This window comes from Pelobates fuscus, chromosome 3 (genome assembly GCF_036172605.1).
Source record: "Pelobates fuscus isolate aPelFus1 chromosome 3, aPelFus1.pri, whole genome shotgun sequence".
NCBI lineage: Eukaryota > Metazoa > Chordata > Amphibia > Anura > Pelobatidae > Pelobates > Pelobates fuscus.
Genome location: NC_086319.1, coordinates 159,985,414 through 160,007,990, shown reverse-complemented (window position 1 = coordinate 160,007,990; position 22,577 = coordinate 159,985,414). Strand labels below are relative to the sequence as shown.

At 40.7% G+C, this 22,577-nt stretch overlaps 1 protein-coding gene across 1 annotated transcript in view; it reads left to right on the top strand.

Annotated features, from left to right (window-relative positions):
- Positions 1-22,577, top strand: part of AGK (acylglycerol kinase) — a 77,247-nt gene that overhangs the window by 39,984 nt on the left and 14,686 nt on the right. Inside the window, exons 5-8 of the mRNA XM_063447586.1 lie at positions 1,959-2,034; positions 9,486-9,578; positions 11,814-11,846; positions 17,646-17,740. Of these exons, the coding sequence (XP_063303656.1) occupies positions 1,959-2,034; positions 9,486-9,578; positions 11,814-11,846; positions 17,646-17,740 (297 nt within the window). The remainder of the gene's footprint in view (positions 1-1,958; positions 2,035-9,485; positions 9,579-11,813; positions 11,847-17,645; positions 17,741-22,577) is intronic.

Here is a 22,577-nt window from a genome sequence, read left to right as displayed (position 1 = left end):
ATCAAACGGTCTGACTAAAGAGCGTTCGATTGAGCGGTGCGCCTTCGCTCCTTCCCTCCGACAGAGGGGGCAGATTCCATACACAAATAACCCCTTATGGGCCTACCGCACAATCGGTATACCCCTAGTGGGTCTGCCGTCTAAAACAGCAGTTGTCTTACCTCCTCGTTCCTGAACCTGAGTTCACACTCATCGACGGGGACACCCCAGCACTTCTTACGTAGAGGCCGATGATCTCCTGGACAACAGACCAGTGGCGCCGAGACGAAGGGAGGTCCACGCAGAAGTTCAGGGGTGCAGCCGTAGAGAACGTGGGCAAAGATAGACCGTCTCACGCCTCTGCCTCTCAGCTACCGTTGAACGATGAGCTTCCCGGCCAATGCACCAAATGATACCGGAGAAACTGACGGAAGCGAAGCACAGAGAGATGGACACAGGTTTCTTCAGGAAGGAAGAGATTCTTTATTGGATCACCGATCGGGACTCAGAGGGACTAACGTCACCAAAATACCACAAGTTCTGAGCCCCGGACAATGGTGTAGGCTCCTTATATAGGCACATAACTCCTCCCATATTAAGCTCCACCCGCACATTCTCTTGACCAATCAATACAAATAAGAATTAACTTCCTGCTTGACCGCATGGCTTGTCCAGCACAGTGGAGGAGGGGAATACTACATCCTGTATTCTTGCACATGCTCCGTACACTACTGATCGTATCTTGCCTCGTGCAACCAACTGATCGATACGTCAGCATATGCACGTACACATGCCACGTGGTAATCTCGGCCTACTAAATTTATTTTTACCGAGATTCCACCACAATATAGAGGCAGGTGACAAATATTAGAGCTTATTTGGGATCCTTTGTTTGAGGGACAGATAGAGCAAGGTAAGTTTAAACTCTGCTGGTGTCAAAAAAGTGAGTAATAAAAAGTCGAAGGGAATCTCCTGTGCTTGTGTGCCCAGTTTCGTATCTTATGTACTGACATAAGACAGAATGTCAATGTGCACAGATGTATTTTTTTTTTAACTGCTCAGAGTCAACTATCTGTTATTGCCTACATCTGTCTATTACAATGCCAGATCTCCAGCTCTCCACTAAACACCACTATTTAAAGATTCTAGAGCGCAGAGATCATCTTGTTACACTATTTAATATAAGCCATCCTTACTCAAATGTTTACTTAGGGGCATGTTTGTGTGCCGGAATACAGATGCAGTTTTTAGGGCCTGTATATTGTATCAGGAGAAAAAAAAAATTAAAGGATCACTATAGGGTCAGGAACACAAACATGTATTCCTGACCCTTTAGTTTTAAAACCACCATCTCTCCCCCCTGAGCCCCTCATGCCTCCATAAATATAGCAAATTCTTACTGTATTCAAGCCAGAAACTGTAGCTCTGCATGCTGTTTGCCTAAAAAAAAAAAAAAAACAAGCAGTCTGCTTGCTGACATCAGGAGTGGTAGCTTGATCCAATCACAGTGCTTCCCCATTGGATTGGCTGAGACTGACAAAGAGGCAGATCAGGGGCAGAGCCAGCACGATTCAAACACAGCCCTGGCCAATCAGCATCTCCTCATAGAGATGAATTGAATCAATGTATCTCTATGAGGAAAGTTCAGTATCTGCATGCAGAGGGAGGAGACACTGAATGTTTGGATGCATTTTAGGCAGCCATGACCCAGGAAGGATCTCTAACAGCCATCTGAGGAGTGGCCAGTGACGTTATCACTAGGCTGTAATGTAAACACTGCATTTTCTCTAAAAAGACCGTGTTTACAGCAAAAAGTCTGAAGGTAATGATTCTACTCACCAGAATAAATTCAATAAGCTGTAGTTGATCTGGTGACTATAGTGTCCCTTTAAATATATCAAATACTTAAATGGATATTCAGATACCCTCATGTTGGTTAATGAAATAAATAATAGTAATACATTTATTTTGTTGTATAGAAAAGCCAGGAACCTCTTTGAGAAGAATGCAGCTCCCATTCTGAACTTGGCTGGAATAGACATCACGGTGGTAAAGGTGAGTGACAGTTTAGCCTCTGTGAAAAGACTCTATACTGTTGTAGATGCTCTAAAGGTGTAGAATAAAGCCTTATTGATCCTGGCAATGGCACCATACTCCAACTGTTCCCAACTTTTTTTTTTTTTCTTTCTTTTTTTTGGACTAAGGCACACCTACATTTTTACTTACAAGAACCGTTTACTTCAACTTTTACTGAAGGGTATGCATATATATCTTGCAAGTTTTAAATCGTCAAATAGAAATAATTTTAATGCAAGCCTTTACAAAAAATAAATACATAAGGACTACGGTCTACCAATTAGACCCTGAAGTCAATGTGTTTGTGGCGCAGTTTGATGTGATTTGCTGCAAAGTGATTGAAAACCACTGCACTAGACAACTGTACCTGAGACGACAAAGGGACTTCAGGTAAGCATAGGACTAAAAAGTATCTGGATTGCTAAGAAAACTATAACTTACTGATAAATTGAGGTCCTGCATTTTGAACACACTGTCAAAAGAGCTTACATTTTATCACATTTATGTTCAGATGTCATTGTTGTCACCTCTCTTTATGTTTTACTTAAATAAATGTACCTAACAATGGCACTTTTTCCTATGTGGTAGTGTGCTTTGTGAGAATTAGCAAATAAAGGTGCATAATATGACATACCCTTTCACTCTTTTGCAAGGATGCAAAGGGAGAAGTTATCTCTGCTTTCATCATTTGATCGCGATGAGCAATGTCTTTAGAAATATTTCCGTTCCTTGGCCCAGGTAAAGGTGGAAAATACATAGGGGCCCCTGGAAAATGTTCCAGTAATTCTCAGATGTATCAGGCCGGTGTGAAAGAGAATAATGCAAGAGTGAAGTAATTGTGTAGCAAAGGTTGTGCAAGTATTAGAAATAAATGCAGCAATCTTCATTAATACCTCACTGAAAAGGTTGTATTGCCAGAATGACCAATTTCATGGTAGAATAAGCTCATTGTCATTAATAAGTGGCAGAGTTTGCTGCACTTATATCCTTGCTAACTGGGACATATAGAAACACTGATCTCTAGTACTTATCCATTTTCGCTGGTGTACAGGCTTTCATTATTTTATACAGCAATAAAAGATTTGACTTTATTACTGTAATGAATCCCTAATGCATACAATGTAATGGTTTTTATTTCAGGGAAATACTTTGGAAATTTAGTGAAAATGTATGGTAGTTTTTTCTTGCTTGGCATTGAAAGGGTGTTTCAAGCTTTTGCAGTATTCAGCTTCTATGAAGTCTGCTTTATAGGTCATGGCTGTAGCTGCGGACCTTGCCTTGCAAGTCACCAAAGGAAATTGGAAGTGGAAGGATGAGGAGGGGGAATTGAAAATGCAATCAAGTGTTGCAGATTAATTAGAGCAGTTGTGAGCCACCTCCCAGCTCCAAAATTAGATGCTGTTTGCCGCACTGCTGCTGTGAATGTTAAATAGAGGAATTTGTGAGGAGTTTAACACCCTCTGCTCCAGTAGAGCGCCATGTTGTACAGTCAGTGACATTGAGTTTTATTCACTAAACCTTGAGTACACCAGAGATAAAAATATCGGTGTTAATGCTTCAGATATTGTATAAAATGGCCTCCACCTAGCTCAGGCAATGCAAAATGAGCAAAGTAGCACTCTATGGCAAGTAGCTCTGGGTGTGCTGTCTCAAGGTACTCTCACTATACCTCTGAATGCACAAAATAAATATCAGGTCCACAACACTGAAATAACAAAGATCTGGCAACATTTCAGATCCAAATAAGTTAAGTCCACATTGGTGGAATAAAGCTCTTTTATTTATTCTGCTCTTCCAGTCCAATATTTGTTTGTAACCATTTTGATATGAGCTATTGAGCATGGATGCAAGACTTGAAGTGTTGAGCATCCTTAAAGTTTAGTTTTATGTGTCCATGATGTCAGTGAGCACTCTACTGTAAGGAAGTAAAAAGCGTAATTTTCCCTGATATTGTCCTAGAGATTGCTATACATATTAAAAGGCTCAACAACACAAAAATGTATGGTCCACTGTCCGTGTTTCCAAAAACCGGCCTCTAAATGTAGTTACAAGCCTATTCTCTATGTATAACAATGGAGAAACTTTATGAATGTTGTAGGCCCTCTTTCCATATCTAAGGCTTTTAGGTGTACACACACACAATACAGGTCCCAAACTACTCTTAAATGGTTCTTCCTAGCTTAAATATACACATGCTTTAGTGGTTGAAGGCCCACCTATTGTAAATAGTCAAATTGTTTGCTAATCATTTGACTTCTTACCTGGGGTTCTTTGGATGTTGCTCCCTGCCTCCTCACAACTGGAATTGAAAGCCAGCAGCTCTTGGTAGGAGGCATATCCCATAAAAAAAGATAATCACGTTGGGAGTTTGTGTTTGCTGCAAATCAAAGGGTCTGTCCGTTTCATGGTCATGGTGCTTGGAGCTACCCTTACAATGCATTTCAAACAATATAGATAATTTATCTCCTCTCTGTTGCAGCCAATATGGATTTTTTTATTTTTGTGTTGGAAATAGAGAAGTACAGGCATATCAAGACACTTTAACCAGAGTACACACCATATTGTTACAGGAAATAATGAAAATACTGCACCTTTTATAATATAACACATACAAATATAGTGTGATTTTGTGATGCAAACAAAAATAAAACAAATATGCACTTGGAGTAAGCTGCACTGCTTATGATAAATAGAATGGAAGAGCAGCACTAAGGAGGATACCACTGGTTCAGCAGCATATACAATTGCAGTCATACAGTAGAGCCTAGTAAAACATTCTATAACAACAACTGGGGTTCAAAAACCACTAGACCGCAGATAATGCTTGTGCGTCACTCAGCCAATGCCAACTAGGGGTGAGTCTCCGCAGCTGCCACCATCAAACACCCCAAGAAGGCTTTTCCACACGATCCCAGTCTTCAGCAAATCCAGTACCACATGTCCCATAATGGCAACTGAGGCTCTTTGTTGTGGCCCCTTGGGCGTGGGTGAACGCCTGAGACTGTAGGCCCCAGCAGGGTAGCCGTTTTGATTGCCAGGTCTCAACCCTCCAAATCGCCAAGCAGCTTGCAATGTCAGCTGGGTGACCACTATATTATGCCAGTGGGGACCGGATATTCCCCACCGGCCCGGAGGAGGGAGACAGGGCTCCAAGGTAGGCAGCTCAAGGTCAAGGCCGAGAGTCGTCCGATTCCCCGTCCCTGAACGAAATTGCAGTCCTCAAGGCTGTCTAACACGAGCCGTATCTGCCAGTTGCAGGCATAAGAATTACGATTGAGTAGCAGAGTGCTCCCCCGTGTTATGAGTCATAATTTAGCCCAGAAAATTAGCATTAAGTCCAAATTAAGAATTTGCAAGTCGTTTACCCGGAGGAGCATAGCATTGTGCGGCTCCCCTTTTCAGCTGTCAGCCCCACCCAAGCCAGTATGGATTTTGTTGGGAACTGTAGTATAAAGATTACCCACTATTTGTAATGAATTACATATACAAAACAAAAAAGATACTCACTTACAGTGAGGGCAAGAAGCCCTGTTGAGACACAGAGACTCATTCGGCTGACTGTGATTCCTGGGGACTAAGCCCACTTTGAGGCTAAAAGCGCTTGTGCACATTTTGATTTAGCTCAATTGTACCATTACTTTTGTGAGTGTTCCTACTTTTTTTTTTCTCTTTTAATATTTTGTGTGTATTAAAGGACCACTCTAGGCACCCAGACCACTTCAGCTTAATGAAGTGGTCTGGGTGCCAGGTCCTTCTAGGGTTAACCCATTTTTTCAGAAACATAGCAGTTTCAGAGAAACTGCTATGTTTATGAATGGGTTAAGCCTTCCCCCATGTCCTCTAGTGGCTGTCTCATTGACAGCCGCTAGAGGCGCTTGCGTGCTTCTCACTGTGATTTTCACAGTGAGAGCACGCCAGCGTCCATAGGAAAGCATTGTGAATGCTTTCCTATGTGACCGGCTGAATGCGCGCGCAGCTCTTGCCGCGCGTGCGCATTCAGCCGACGGGGAGGAGAAGAGGAGGATCGGAGGAGGAGAGCTCCCCGCCCAGCGCTGGAAAAAGGTAAGTTTTTACCCCTTTCCAGAGCCGGGCGGGAGGGGGTCCCTGAGGGTGGGGGCACCCTCAGGGCACTCTAGTGCCAGGAAAACGAGTATGCTTTCCTGGCACTAGAGTGGTCCTTTAAGGTTTCTCTTTTTCTCTTTTACATGTGAGGTTGATTCTAACTCTGCAGTTTGGAAACTATAACTACCAAATATTTTGTGATTGTGGGGCCTTGTACTGTATTTTACCTTTGGCTTATACAGTTTGCTTGCACTTGGTTCCACTGGGCTCTTAATCTGGCCCTGAATCCATGCATCTCTATGAGGAATGTTCAGGGCCTCCATGTACAGTGTGGAGAAGCTGAAAGTCAGCGCTGTACATTGTCTTAGTAACTGCCACTGGAGATGTTACTAGGCAGTAATGTAAACACTGCTTTTTCTCTGACAAGGCAGTGTTTACAGCAAAAAGAATGCAGGGACATACTATACACACCAGAACAACTACAATGAGCTGTAGCTATTTTGGTGACTATAGTGTCCCTTTAAACTCTCTCAAATCTCAGTTGGGCTTAAAACTTGAACACTATTGATACAGGCAATTTAGGAAACCTTATAGGTAGGCACCAAAACAACAAGCTCCAGTTTTAAGGAAGTCAAGGTGTGTTCCAGAGTAATCCAGAACATACTTGTGGAGCTTTAAGCAAGGTTTGTCTGGATGTTGCTATGCACAGTATTGTTTGTGAGGCAGGTGTTGTACACGGATAGATCTGCTCTATAAAAAGCCCTCTTTCTGAATTGCTGTGACAGCTCAGGATGAAAGGTGGTGATTAGCACTGTGACCGCTAATTGCCAGACAGCTATTTTTCATTTTGCAGATTGTTGATTATAATATAAATATAGCAACGACTGTTCTGGAGGAGACTGTGTCTCCTAGCACTCAGAATACAGAATGTGCCTGAACAATGGGGGTCTGTATAGAGAGTTTTTTGTTTTTGTTTTTTCTCTTCAGAAATAGGACAGGAGCTACCTACATGTCTAAGTAACTTCATTGAATTGGTTGATGACCTCATTGTTAGGTGTATTTTACTTTTATCAATTATCTCAACTATATGTCTCAAGTAGTTTGTGATGTTAGTGTTAAATCTATAGACTGCACCATTGGTCATTTGCATCCTTTCAGAAATTTGTTCAACGAGCCTAAAACTTGAGATCAATACTGGTTCGCCTTCAGTCTCCTGTGTCTCCACCTCCCATGGGTTAACCCTTGATCCCTCCCTTTCCCATCTTCACATCCTTCACACCCACACCACATCAAATCCAGTTTAAGCCTAAGCTTGCATTTCCTCACCAACTGTATAGATGAATTTAAATAATGTGTGTGTGTGTATATATATATACACACACAAAGGGAGGAAAGTTGGAAGCCTAGAACGAGCACTCTTGAATATAAGGGGATAACCCTTAGGGAGACTACCAAAGTAGTGAGAGACAAAAAAAAGGGGGGTGAGTGCCCTAAATAGTTAATACATAACCTTTAATAATGCATTTTTAAAAAGTGGTAATAGCCACAAAAAAAATAATAATGATAATAAAGAAACTGACACTGTAATACCTCTGGTAGGGAACAAATGTCTGGGAAAGTTAATCATTATACACATGTGGACGTAAACGTAATACACTACCCAAAAGTGTCTGTAACATGTTCCAACGTTAAGGGGTAAAACCCATATCCGTAGACCCCTACAACGTCAGAAATAAAAATAATAAATATAAAGCTTTCCAGTAAGATCAATAGAGAGGACCTGTGCAGAGGTTTCCAGTGTCCTTACTGTGGAAAGCTAAGTGCAAAAGGGCGATGGTTTTGCACAGTCGTCAGACATGAGTAAACTACCCAATGGTGTCTGTTAGTATTCCAACGTTAGTGGGTGAAGCCTCTGTATGTAAATCCTAAAACGTCAGAAAATAAATACATAAAAAACTTCACTAGTCAACCAATATCTATAGAGAGGTCCTGTTCAAAAGTTTTCAGTGTCCTCTCAGCAGAAGCTAAGTGCAAAAAAGCGGTAATTTTGCACGCAATGTACATAAAGTGTAAGTGTGTACTAAAACCTCCTGGGTGAAGGCAGCAGTGCACTCACTTACCCATATAAATAATAGGCATAAATAAGTAACAAGTAACATAAATGAATAACATAAATGAAACCTTGACTATAGGTGAATGGGCGATCGTGAGGGTTGAGACCTCCTGGGTAGGGATCACTGATACACCCGATACACAATGTAGCCCCAATTAACAATGTAGCATGTATGCTAGCAAAGTGCTCACCTATCAGCCTTGTATGGTGCCCTATAGAGCCTAATATATATATGTGGACGGGTACATTCGCGGTCAGAAGTATACCCCAGATAAATTATACATCAATAGAAAAAAGACTTATAGCTGAACTAGGAAGGTCGGTATAAGGACAGCCGGCAGGGTGGCCAATACTAGTGAAGTATTATGTGGCTAGTTCATAGCCGTAAGAACATAGCCGCTGGTCCTTGCCCTTCCAAATAAGAGCTCAAGTCAGCTCAAGATCCCTTATGCCACAAACGCCATGATAGGACAAGGTCTTGTGCATCAGAAATAGTGATAGTTGTGGATCGTCGAGAAGCACACACACACACACACACACACACACACACACGTTATTTAAATTCATTTATATACACATACACACAAGTTATTTAAATTCAACCGTATAGATGAATTTAAATAACTTGTGTGTATGTATATGTGTGTGTATGTGTATATATACACACACACACACTTTATTTAAATTTACTAAAAGGCTCTTGTTCTAGTACAGGGAATTTAAGTGGAGCTATCCAGCCAGATTATCAGAACTCTACAAATATTATATAGTGGGATAAAATTATATTATCAGGCAGGCATGGATTTGATTGGCTTTCCACCAAATTTCAGAATTTTGGAGATGCTTGATGACAGTGACTATTACTGCAATATGATTTTTGGTTCCAGCATTTCAGATACAGCTGACCTGACCTGACCTGACTTTATAGACATTTTTTAAAGGAACACTGCATGTCCCCTCTGACTTATTTTATAAAAGTTCCAATTTCAAGAAATATATCACAATTCTTGTGGCTGGTGTTTAGTATAATATTTTCTTGGCAAGAAATTGAAGGAAAATGAAGATCCTGCCTTGTAATAAGCAAGTCTACCTAATAAAGTGACCCTGAGCCTATGCAAATATAGATCTCTAGTTCCTCAAAATGCCAACCACTTCTTTATTTTTGCAAAACCTAATTGCTGCTATCTGCAATGACATTATCCTTTTTGCAACTGGTAATTTTACTGAGTGGACCTCTGACTTTTAAATTTTTCAGACAGACTATGAAGGCCAAGCCAAGCAGCTGCTGGAGTTGATGGAAGGCACAGATTTGATTATTGTGGCCGGGGGAAATGGCACCTTGCAAGAGGTAAGACATTGAAACATCCACTCAGATGGTGATGTGATACTTCTCAGTACTCTTAAACCAGAAATCCATCAACTTCTTTGTTGGTACACACATCACACAATGAGGGAGTTTAAGCAATGAGTTATGAAAAGTGTCTTTTATTTTTTTTTTGTCTCTAATGTGTTTGTTCTAAATATTTTCTAGTTCTAGTATTTTTGCAATTTTTCACAGAAATGTCCATGTCAGAAACCCCCCTCCTATAAAATTTAGTGTTAGAAAAAGATTGAAAGATTGATCAATGTCTCCTGTCCAAGTTTTGCATTTATTAAAAAAAATATATATATATATATGCTGTGCCCTCTTTTGCTGTTGTCCCGTTAATCTCACCGACCCTGGCAAACCTATATAAAGGAGATACATTTATTAATATTATTTAAAAAAAAATTCTTCCACAAATGACCTGTGAAATTCACAGAAATAACATGTGTGAGAATGCATTAAAGAGACCACTAATAGGGGCATAAATTAATAATTAACCCCTTAAGGGCCAAACTTCTGGAATAAAAAGGAATCATGACATGTCACACATGTCATGTGTCCTTAAGGGGTTAAATGGCCACATAGGCTTTTTTGGATTTTCTATGTTCGAAAATATTAAGCATTTGTGGATGCAATTTGAACTAGGATCAATTAAAATACTCCGTATGAAACAATGCCAAGAAATTTGATCTATGAAAATGACGTGGTGTTGAAACAGTTACACTAGTAGCATAATATGGATTTTCATAGATAGTGTACTCTGGAACCACTCTCCATTCTGATATCTAAATCCATCCCCCTGGCCTGGACACATCTAAGGAGATATTTTAAATCCCTCCTCTGATATGTAAATGTTTTCCACATTGTGCGTGTGCCTCTCTCCTCTGTTTTTGGACAAAGGTCTATAGATCAGACCCAACAGACCAGAATGAATAGCTCCTTATTCGTTAAGCCAATTCCTGGTGTGAGAGGGGTCTGCTTGTAGCTGCCTGTAGTCAGATTCTCTAAATACAGCTTTGAAGAGAATATATCATATAGATAATACTGTTTCTTTTTAGTTTTATTTATTTTTTATTAATTCTCTCTATTATACAGTAGGAAATATGGGGTATTTTTTATTGGACTTTTATTTTCCCTTTAAATAACCAAGTCACTAATTTTGCTCTGTAATTTTAGGGGGGGAAATGTCAAAGGTAAATCTGAATTTCTGAACTGTATAGCTATACATACCTTTTGAATATTTTTTTTTCAAAGGGTCATGCATCTTGAAAAAGCTGCAGATATCGTGTCTGCAGCCTTTGCCAGCCCTCCCCTTCTTATCCAGCTTAGACATTCTATGGCTGTCCAATCACAGACTCTCCAATTAAGCTCAGTGAGAAGTCATCTTTGCATGTTCTGAACTATTGCTGCCCTGGGAACTACACAGAAGTGACAGGACCGGTTGGTTGATTCACAGCCAGGAGGGTATAAAAGAGTAGATTTCTATTATAATCTGCACTTTTCTCTTTTTCTTTTTAATAAAAAGAGGACACACTCTTCACACATAAGGAACTTCAGCAAACTACAGTGCTTTAGGTGTTTGGAGTGCTCCTTTGAAGCAGAACTGTGATTATTGGGCTATTTGCATTTTTTGATCAAAGACCTCTATGACTGTCTGTCATCTAACATGTTGGCACCTGGGGAGAGGGGAGCTGTTGGATATATTTACCTGAACCTCACTCTCCTCATTGCTGCCGTCTTCCTCTTAGTGGTGGGAGAATAAATGAAAATTACACGTGTTTGTATGTGAGCGAAGTGCTGTTGTGTGCTGCCATTTATTCCAGTCTGCCAAGTTTCCATCACAGCAGGCCTGCTCCCTTATGTGCCTACACTCTGCTGAACCCACTCCAAAGCAGGTTAATTTCACTGGTAGTTGAATTTCCGTTTGTAGTTCACTTCCCTCTCTTGTCTGGCAGCTGCTAATACTAGCAGAAATGGATCTCAGCTGAGCGTTGTTAAAATCAAGGAAATTGTAATAATTATAGCAAAGTTAAAATGACACAAGAACACTGTGATCCTGGCATTCATTGTTTAGATCCCGATATGGCTGGAACAAGCACTCCGCAAGCAGCGCCTCCTTCAGGCTAGGTGTGTGGGCTGCCTATTGTTCTACTAGTGTTTTAGTAATCCATCTGAAGGTTTCAGAACAATAAGGAATGTATTCTGTTGTATTTCCAGGTGATCACCGGACTCCTCCGCAGGGCTGATCAGGTACTGTGTCTGTTGCATGTGATTCTGTGCTCTCTGACAGCTCTAAATTGGTAGCCGTGTAAATAAAACAAAAGATATTTCTATGAAATCACGTTTTTTTTTTACAATTTTTGTCCACATTTTTTTCTATTCAGTAAAATATTTTATTTCTTTAATAACTATAGCTAAACATTAATGTAAACTCAAATAATAAACAGTCATATCAATGAATAATATCGATCAGTCAATATCATGAGTTTACATAGATGCCAATGAACACCTTCAGTTACATTTCTATGTCTCATACCTTGAGAGTGATGTGTAAAGGGATTAGTTTGGCTCAACGTTGCAAAAGTTCAAAAGGGTGCAGCTGTCACCATGGAAACCAAGTACGCAACTGTATACTGCTCTACTTTTAAAACACTGTTCCAGAAATGTTCTTCAAATATAATTTGAATTGTCTTCCTGATTGTCTACTGATGTTTTCTGTCTTTGTCCTTTTAAAACGCTTTTCTCGATGTGTGTCTTTCCCTAGAAAATTTTCACTTCCACAAAATGATGGAACAAAACAATAGACAACTCATGTGTTTACAGCTGTTTGCGTCAGTATCCAGATGGCAGTTTCTCACAGCTGAACAAAAAGCTTTTATGTCATCAAAATAGATAAATCTATATGTTTTTTAAACAATGCGTTTTTGAGTTATTATAGTGACTCCCACTGCTTTTACAAACTGAATGCTTAAAGGGACGCTATAGTCACCAGAACAACTACAGCTTATAATAGCTCCCTTCAGGCATTTTCACTGGTGGGGCTTCCTGCTCATTGGAGGGGCTTCCTGGCTCAGGGCTGCACAGTAAGCAGCCCTGCTGTTCAGCATCCCCACGCTCTGCATGGAGACACTGAATTTTCCTCATAGAGATGCATTAAATCAATGCATCTCTATGAGGAGGTCCTGATTGGCCAAAACTGTTTTGCCCCGCCCCCGTGCCGATTTTAGCCGATCCAATGATGTCACAAAGGGGTCCGGGCCAGCACCTGCAGACCTGCACGGCGCCAGAAATAAGGTGAGTTTTATACTTTTAGAGGGTGGGTAAATGGAGGGGGGTAAGCCACCTATATGGTGGGTTTAGCACTATAGGGTCAGGAATACATGTTTGTGTTCCCAACCCTATAGTGCTCCTTTAATGTCTTATTTGTGATACAGACAGTGGGTAGGCTCTCCCATGGTTTTAAAAGTATGAGTTTTTTAAGTCGAGCTTCCTAGTCTCATCATCAACTATACCTTCACTGGTGACTAAAGGTATAGGATATGGTGATACATTTCAGCTCCATCATAATCTAGAGATCTGTTTCTTCAATAGAAACTAAAGGAATAGGACATTGGTAACCAACCTTCAGCACTCCAGATGTTTTGTATTTCATCTCCCCTGATGTTTTGCCAGCATTATGGCTTCAAGAGTATTATGGGAGATGTAGTACACAACATCGGGAGTGACGACGGTTGCCTTCTCCTGCTTATAGGTCATAGTGCTACATCTCTGCTCCCTTGTGATGTATTAGTGAGAACTGTGCCTTTAGTAGGTATTGAATCCCATGTTACAACAAGGGAGATTGGTGCCAAATCGTATACTCTTTTTACCAGCTTTCTACTTTGTATCTCTTGTAACTCCTCTGTGAAATCTCTCTCTTCCCCTCTCTCTCTTTCTTTACGGGACACTAAGCTGCCTTGTGTTTGAAATTTAAAAGACTATTAAAGGTTTCCTTTTTGAAAAATATAAATATTCCTTTCAATACCATAGAAAAGGGAGGTTGTAGCAATAAAAAAGATTATTTTTAACATGTCTGATTGCATTGTGCCCTATTCCCACCTCAACTTCTGTCCTGTTTTTTGGTTTTGTTTGACTATTTAAAAACAAATGGACTGTAATCCAGCAGGAATAACTTATCTTTTAAAAGCAGCTCAAAAAAATCAAAGAGTTTGACAGCAGAAAACCTGTTGACCTTGCTACTTTCCTACCTGATTTTCAGATTCTTTTTGATATTCAATCTCTTTTATGTTTCATAGTCTTTGCTAGGCTGTTTGAAACGTGCCTTCCATATTCTGCGCTAACTCAGTTGTGAGCTGTAATATAAATCCAGCATCCTTTTATATTCTAACCACATTTTTTTCAGCCTGCCACCCACCGGCATATCCTGACACTTCTTCCTCTGAAATATACTTCCCACCAGCTGTAGTTTAAGACCTCTGGAAAGCAGAAGATCCCCTATAAATTAGAGAAATGTATCTTCTGCATGTGTAAAGGCTGACTCGTGTTTAAAGGAAGTCTGTCAAGATTTTGTAGTGTTTTTGTTCTGTTCTTTAACGTGATACATAGGACAAATTGTAGGGGAAATATTAAAAAAAAAAAACATAGAGCTTTACATTCTAATTTCTTGAATGTTTTGCCAACAGCTTACTTGTTTTACGATGGTTGTTTATTTTGCTTTGCTACACCATACTTGCCTTTTATGAACTCAATTTGCTTTTAATAAATGGAACCCTATCATGGGAAGCACCTTTTAGCTACTGTATAAGGTCCATACTTATGTCTAGATGGTACTATACAATCCACAGTATATGATTTTCTATCTTATATGTGATAGCATTTCAGAAGTGCATCTCGATGCATTCTCACTATTTCTTTTTTTTTTTTTTATTAAAGGGAAACTCCAGTGCCAGGAAAACAATCCGTTTTCCTGGCACTGCAGGTCCCCTCTCCCTCTCACCTCCCATCCCAGATAGCTGAAGGGGTGAAAACCCCTTCAGGTCACTTACCTGAGACCCCGCAGATGTCCCTCGGCGGTGGTTTCGGGTCGGTGTCGCTCCTCCCAGTAATAACGTCAGCCGGTGGGCAAGACTGATCCCGCCCGCCGGCTGAGGAAACCTTATGCGTGGCCAGGGCCAGATTAAAAGCCCAGTGGGCCTGGAGCTGACAATTATGATGGGCCTAATTACAGTATCTTATCGACCAAAAACACTAAAACAACCATACCTCCCAAGCATCATGTATCTGATGCAGATGGTGTTGGAGGGAAACTCAAAGGATGCAGCTATACGAAAATACATACTCTATGCTAATCTCTCTCTAATTTATGCTTTCCTCTTTCAGGTAAATCCATACCCTCTAACAGCAGTGTCCAGTGAAGCAGGAAGTCAATGGGCAGGGGAAAAGGGTGTGCCACTGGTGCGAATCACATGACCAGACCTGCCAAAAGGGGTGAACATGCCCAAAAAGGGGGCATGGCTGTCCAAAGAATTGGAAGGCCAGCCTGGCATGAATGCATGTCATGCTGCCTGCCAATCATGCAGGCTGTCCAACTAAGGGCAAACTATGCAGGCAGCACCTTGAACCTGACATAAATGCATCAAATGATGCGCCTACTCCACACTTTCTAAGGACTGTTCCCTAGCACTCACATGTCCACTTGTCTCCTTACCATCTTACTAGCAGGCAGTAGTTCCTGGTACATAGTCTGGAACAGAGTAAAGGTGTATGTAGTGAGTGTAGAAGAAAGGAGACCTGTCACATTGTTAGAGAAACCAAAGTCTGCATTACCTAAACTAATTTTATTGTTGGCCAGTCCACACAAGTTTTGTTGCCATACATCCCTCTTAAGCTTCCAAACTTTAAAGGACACTATAGTCACCAGAACAACTACAGCTTATTGTATTTGTTCTGGTAAGTAGAGTCATTCCCTTCAGTCTTTTTGGAGTAAACACTGTCTTTTCAGAGAAAAATCTACTGGCCTCTCCAGATGGCTGCTAGAGGTGCTTCCTGGGGCAGTATTGCCTAGTGTGCAGCACTGCCATTCAGTGTCTCCACCCTCTGCATGCAGACACTGAACTTTACTCATAAAGATGCATTGATTCAATTTATCTTTATGAGGAGATTCTGATAGGTCAGGGCTATTTTTGACTTGTGCTGGCTCTGCCCCTGATCTGTCTAGTTGATAGTCTCAGCCAATCCTATGGGGAAGCATTGACATTTGCTCAGACCACCACTTCTAATGATGTCAGCAGACAGAAGCAGTTCAGAGGAAGAGCCAGCAGCTGCAGACTTGAATACAAGTAAGATTTTACTATATTTAGGGAGGCAAGAGGGGGACGAGAGGGCTAGCTGGTGGTTTTTACATAATAAGGTCAGAAATACATAATGTGTTCCTGACCCTATAGTGTTCCTTTAAGCAATGTGAAGAGTAGTTAGGGTTGCCACCTTTCTTTGAAAAAAAATACCAGCCTTAATCTTTTGTATAATTAGTTATGCGTGACATCACATGATGTAAATCACAAGGAGTGACATAAGAGAAAATTCTGTAAAATTACCAACAAACTACTCAGTTTGATTCTGCTGTATAGATGAATTGCTCCCAGTGTCTCTCTGTCTCCCAGTGTCTGTCTCGCAAGTCACCCAGTGTCCCTATGTATCACAGTGTCAGTGTCCCCATGTTGCCCAGTCCCGTAGTCTCCCAGTGTCTGTGTCCCCATTTCTCCCAGTGTCCCCATGATACTAGGGGACACAGTGAGACATGGGGACACTGAGCGACTCTGGGACACTGGGACACATGTGGGCACTGAGACACATGGGGACACTGGGAGACATGGCGACACTGAGGCACTAGGGACCCAGAGACATGGGGACACAGACACTGGGAGACATGGGGACACTGAAACATTTGGGGACACTTAGACTAGGGGAGACATGGGGACACTGACACTAGGGACACTGGCTGGGAGACAGACACTTGGAACACTGGGAGACACTAGGGACACTTGTGGACATAGACGTGGGGACACTTGGAGACTTAAGGACACTGAGAGGCATGGGGACACTGAGAGACTTGGGGACACTTCGAGACATGGGGACACTGTCTGGGAGACTAGGGGAAACTGGGAGCCATGGGGACACTGAGGCAATAGGGGCACTGGCTGGGGTACATGGGGACACTGTGACCCTAGTGTGTCCGTGTCCCAATGTCTTAGTGTCTCTCAATGTCCCCATGTGTCTCAGCGTCCAAATGTTTCCAGTGTCCCCTACACACACACACACACACACACACCCCACCCCCCTCCCCCTCCTGGCCAGTGCTGGTATTGCAGAGTAATCTCCGTTTATACTGAGAGAAATACCGGCAGTATTACTGCAATGCTGCCAGGCAGTCAGGTATTTTTTTTTTTTTTTTAAATGGGCCGATTCCATGGACCTGGGCCTAGGAGCTGCAGCTCCATCATTGCCGCGCACGCACATTAGGTCTCACCATAGGAAAGCATTGAAAATGCTTTTCAATGCTTTCCTATGGGGAATTGAGCGACTCTGGAGGTCCTCACACAGCGTGAGGACATCCAGCGACGCTCTAGAAAAGAAAATCTGCAGTTGCAGGGTTAAGGGTGATGGGAGTTGGCACCCAGATCACTCCAATGGGCAGAAGTGGTCTGGAGGCCTGGAGTGTCCCTTTAAGCATTATTAAATCTTCTATATATGGTCAAGCAACAGAGAAGTACTCAATTTGAATTGATCTACTATTTAGATTCTTATGTTTGACACAATGCTGTCCTCTTATCCAAATGACTTTGCTATAATTTTCTGACTGCAATATCTTATCTTAATGCAAAAACAGAATTGATGTTGGCTATAATTTACACTTTTTAATATCAAACTGTGAAGTCAAACTTGTTAATTCAAACAGTTCACCTCTAAGGCTGTACTTTAATTGAGGATAATTCAAAACATGCATTCTTTGGTTTTCTCTTTTATCATATTGCATTTGTGCTGTGCTTTTAGGCTTCCTTCAGTAAAGTCCCCATTGGATTTATTCCTCTTGGAATGACTAACACCCTCAGTCGAACCTTGTATCCTGAGACTGACAATCAAGTCCAGTAAGTAGGCGCGCTCTCTCTCTCTCTCTCTCTCTCTCTCTCTCTCTCTCTCTCTCTCTCTCTCTCTCTCTCTCTCTCTCTCTCTCTCTCTCTCGACAGTCTTTTGCTGATGCTTAGCTGTGCCATTTACTATATTCATAGAGTAAAACTGCTTAGCTGGTAAAGTTTGACAGGTTTTCTTTTCCTCTTCTTAACAGCCTCTAAATAACGTATTCACAGACTGAGTACTTTAAGGCCTCCTCCCTCCTGTCTATCTTACCTGGTGGTCTAGTAGGGGTTCGGAGGCCAATGCTTTAGCATGTACAGACCTCCATAGTGTGCTATTTTGCAGTTGTTGTGTAGCTCAGTGAGTCCATATAAGAGGCTACATTCTGACACTGGGCTTTATATAGCTTTGCAGGACACTATTTTTTGTTTTTTGTAATTCTTTATTTTAAGATTTTCATTGTCTTTGGGGTAAGGGTACAGAAGAGAACAAGGGAGTTAGAGTTTTATAACATAGTACATAGAGCTCAATTATATTTGTTATGACAATCATGTTTGTGAGGCCTATGTAGTGCTCAATCTTCAATTTCACCGTGCTTGACACTATTAAAGTCTACTTGGTCCTGGGGTGGAAACTGTGTTGAACAATGAAATTTATCATATTTTAAAATGTTTGTTGTATTAAGATAGGCTATTCGATAACACCATTTGTCATCGAATAGCCTATCCTATTTTTGTAAAGGTCAACTTTGTTCTCCGTATTTGAAGTCCACACACAGACTAAACTTTATTATGTTTATGTGTAAAACAGCTTGGAGTTGCAATTAAATTGGACCAGTGCCTGTGTCCTGATTTCATTGATGCCCTTGGCAGAAATACAGTGCCAAACCATAAAGCAGGGCTTTTAAGGATCTACAAAAAAACGTTTTCCCGTTACCTGCTTGCTACTCCTGTAGAGAAGAGCGTTTGATCGTCTTGGTAACACTTATGGTGTGTGTAATATATATATTACAGTGCATTTAGAAAGTATTCCCTAATACTTTTCATATGTCAGCTAATGGCAGCATTATGGAGAAATTCATGTATTATAAAATAAAAAGCCTGTTTTTACTTATTGCAAGCACTGTACAAGAATTAAGCTTCTCATCTTTGATGCTGTCATTGTTTCGCACAATTTGGCAGGCTAACTGCAGTGTGAAATGTTATTGTTGAGGTGCTTTCTAAACTATGTCAGACAGTATGCAGTGTAGATGTGTTACAGAAGTTTAGACCTTGCATTCTTCCCTTAAAGGAACACTATAGGGTCAGGAACACCAAACATGTATTCCTGACCTAAAGTGTTTAAAAACACCATCTTGCCCCCCTGAATATAGTAAAACATTACCTTTTATTTCAGTCTGCTTGTGCTGGCTCTGCCCCTGATTCCCCTCCTTGGCTGACCTCATCAGAAGTGGTGATCTGAGCCAATGACAAAGCTTTCCCATAAGAAAGCATTGGATTGGCTGAGCTTGTCAAGGAGGCAGATCAGGGGCAGAGCCAGCACAAGCCAAACACAGCCCTAGCCAATCAGTATCTCCTCATAGAGATTAATTGAATCACTTCATCTCTATGAGGAAAGTTCAGTGTCTCCATGCAGAGGGTGGAGACATGCTCAGTGTGTAGCACTGCTGCCCCAGGAAGCACCTCTAGAAGCCATCGGAGGAATGGCCAGTGGAGGTGTTCCTAGGCTGTAATGTAAACACTCCTTTTTTTTCTGAAAAGATAGTGTTTACTGCAAAAAGCCTTAAGTGAATGATTATACTCAACAGAACAAATACAATAAGCTGTAGTTGTTTTAGTGACTATAATGTCACAAAACAGTGTTTACTGCAAAAGGCCTGAAGGGACTGATAATACTTACCAGAACGTATACAATAAGCTGTAGTTGTTCTGGTGACTATAGTGCACTTTTAAGTGTCATATGTGGAATCTTAAATAAAGCTTTATTTTTTTCCTATGTGCTAATAAAACTGTAAGCTTTATAAAAAAATACACAATTTTTAATTTTGTAAGATGACAGGTAATACACACACTGCTTCACATGTATTAGCAAGGTTATGGAATATAGTGTTTACTGTCTTAAGGATGTCCCTTTAAAAAATGTTTGCGGATTGTTGGTGCGTATGGGGAAGGGTTAATCAGTTTGCTGTTTTTCCTCATTGAACCCTAGAAATCAAAGAAGTAGAGATTAATATGTCATTGCCTTCTTCTCTAAGGCTTTATCTATTACAGGTTAATAAAGTGGGTCCTAGCAAACCCAGAGGTCATTGATACATTCAAACTCTATTGTCATTGCACTGCTGATCAGTAAAATAATTACTACAAAAGGGCATCTGTGTGCCAGTATAATAAGCAATGCCCTTCTTATAGCCACCAATCTGCCTGAGAATTGTGTTACACATTTGTATTATAAATCCTTGTTTTAACAAGCTCCAATTTACCAGTTTTATGAAACCTGAACTGGAGCTGTCATCTTGGTGATGTCTTTGTCTCATTACATTTATGTTTAGAAGCCGACTTTAGTTCAGTATACCTTGCTTTTATTTCTTAAAAGAACACTCCAATAGTATTTTTTTTCCAATTTACTAGATATACCACAACAAAAACCTGTATTTATTGCTGCATTTTTTCATTAGGGGTATATCTAAATAAGGCTTACAACATCTACAGATCTGCAGCATTTGCCAACCCCTCTATTTTTTTTTTTCCTAGCTAAGACTTTTAGTAAGAAAGTTATATCAACGTATGTGTGGCTTTCAATCCTCCAGGTTGCCAGCCAGGGAGTCCACAGACAGGAAGTTTGCGGAGGGTTAAAGTGAGCTCTGTGAACACACGCGAGTACACGCATGCGCCAGCAGTCATACTTTTACTTGGGAGTGAAGGCAGGCACACTCTAGAAATCAGCACTTATAGAAACTGCAATTAAGATGACATGTTCTGGACATATAAAGCGCTTCAGTAAGCGGAAGTGTTTTATGGGTGTGCAGTGTCCCTTTAAATGTAGAAGTCTCCATGGGATTATAACCTTTTTTTCTGATTTTTAATGCAAATAATGGTTTCTGCTTGTAGATTAAGAATTCCTTACTCGTGCTGGGAAGGGCTATCTTCTTGTTGGTGTTTGTTGATTTTGTACACCTTCACTCACCTCAGTTTTGCAGGTCTTCAAAATATGTGAGGGTTAAGTATGGGATGTTCTACATATGCCTTACAGAAATGGGTCTGTCTGATTTGTCATGATATGGGTATAATAGAGCAAAGACATTCTTTGCATTTTTCCTGTTGGTGACAAATTAATTGTAGCTAGTTGTAATATCAACATGGGCTGATTTGATGGGCACTAGACAGCAATTTGCCCTTTAGAGAAGTATAAGATCTGTGTGATGCTTTAATGTGTCTGTATATCTCCTTGTCTGACCTACGCAGACATGATTTCTCGTCTTGCTCTACAGTCAAAACAAACGTTGTGGAGGACATTTTACTGATGACAACCTTTTCTTCCAGGACTAATTGACATTCCACATTCCCAGAATGAAATGTCCACACTGCTCCAGATCATAGTTATTATCTTGACTCAAAATGTTGAAGTCTTCAAAAGTGTTGTACAATTTAATTCTCCTTTAGTGACTCTTGTTCATAAATGATAGGGTCTGTGAAGCACAAAAAGGAAGAAAATTATAAAAATCTAAGCAGATTAATTTTGCACTGTGAATCTGCAAATCAAATCTATATCTGAGATATCAGCAAGACAGTAACCAGTTCTATTTTTTATTATTTTTTATACTGCGGTATGTGGGTACCAGCCAGTGCTAGGAGGTGCAGAGTTGAGTCATCGCAATTCTTTGCTGTCAGTGTGCAATGGGGAGTAATGACTTTGGGATATGCCAGTCCGTGCTTGTGTAATTATGATAGCCTACAGCACAAGAAATAACCATCCTTTCTGCTTTCGTACAAACTCATCAATCCTCCAGACATGCTACACATTTATGCAATATATGGCCATTTTTCCAAGTTTCTTAGTGATCTCTTTTTGAAGGAAAGAGTAATGGTTTACACACTTTCATTAAGGGTCTATAACAAATTACATAAAAAGAAGCACATTTCTGAAATAGTTGTTAATGAAAGGAAAGAATAGGGACTTATTGTAAAAATAAGCCAAGAGTCAGACTGCAACGTAACTCTTGTTGCATTACGACTACTATGATGCAAGGCCAGCTCATTGAAACACAAAACTGTTGTATTATCACTCCTGCGATTCTTTGCAAGGTGCAGTTAACAGCTGGACAGTTTTTATGGGTGCTCCGGAGATACAGAGATGTTTAACTACAAGCTGTATTAAATAAATTAGCATGTATTGAACTATTTATTTTGGTTATGTCGACTTTTACAAATATGAAAGCAGACACTTAACAGTTACGTTCCACTTGTCCCATGTTTAATGTCTATGTGGACATGGATGAGCTTCACGGTCAGGATGCAATAAATAGGTATGGACACCAAGTCTTGGCCTCCTGCTGCTGTTGGGAGTACAGCTCCTCTTATTCTCTGCCTCCCAGTTCAGGGGTATTCCCCCAAACAGTGGTTGAAGGTCCAAAATAAATGATGTAACGGAGGAACATGACTTAACTGAAAATCAGCCTTTTCCATTACTATTGCTAGATGGCTAGTGCGGATTATGTGCATGGTCCTTCCAGGGTATGCCTATCTGAATAGCCAGATGACAATACTCCAAAAGCCAGCATTGCAAGACAGCCCATGTAGTGCCATCTGGTATTGCTGGCATCCATATGCATTAATGAGTGTCTGGCTGATTTTT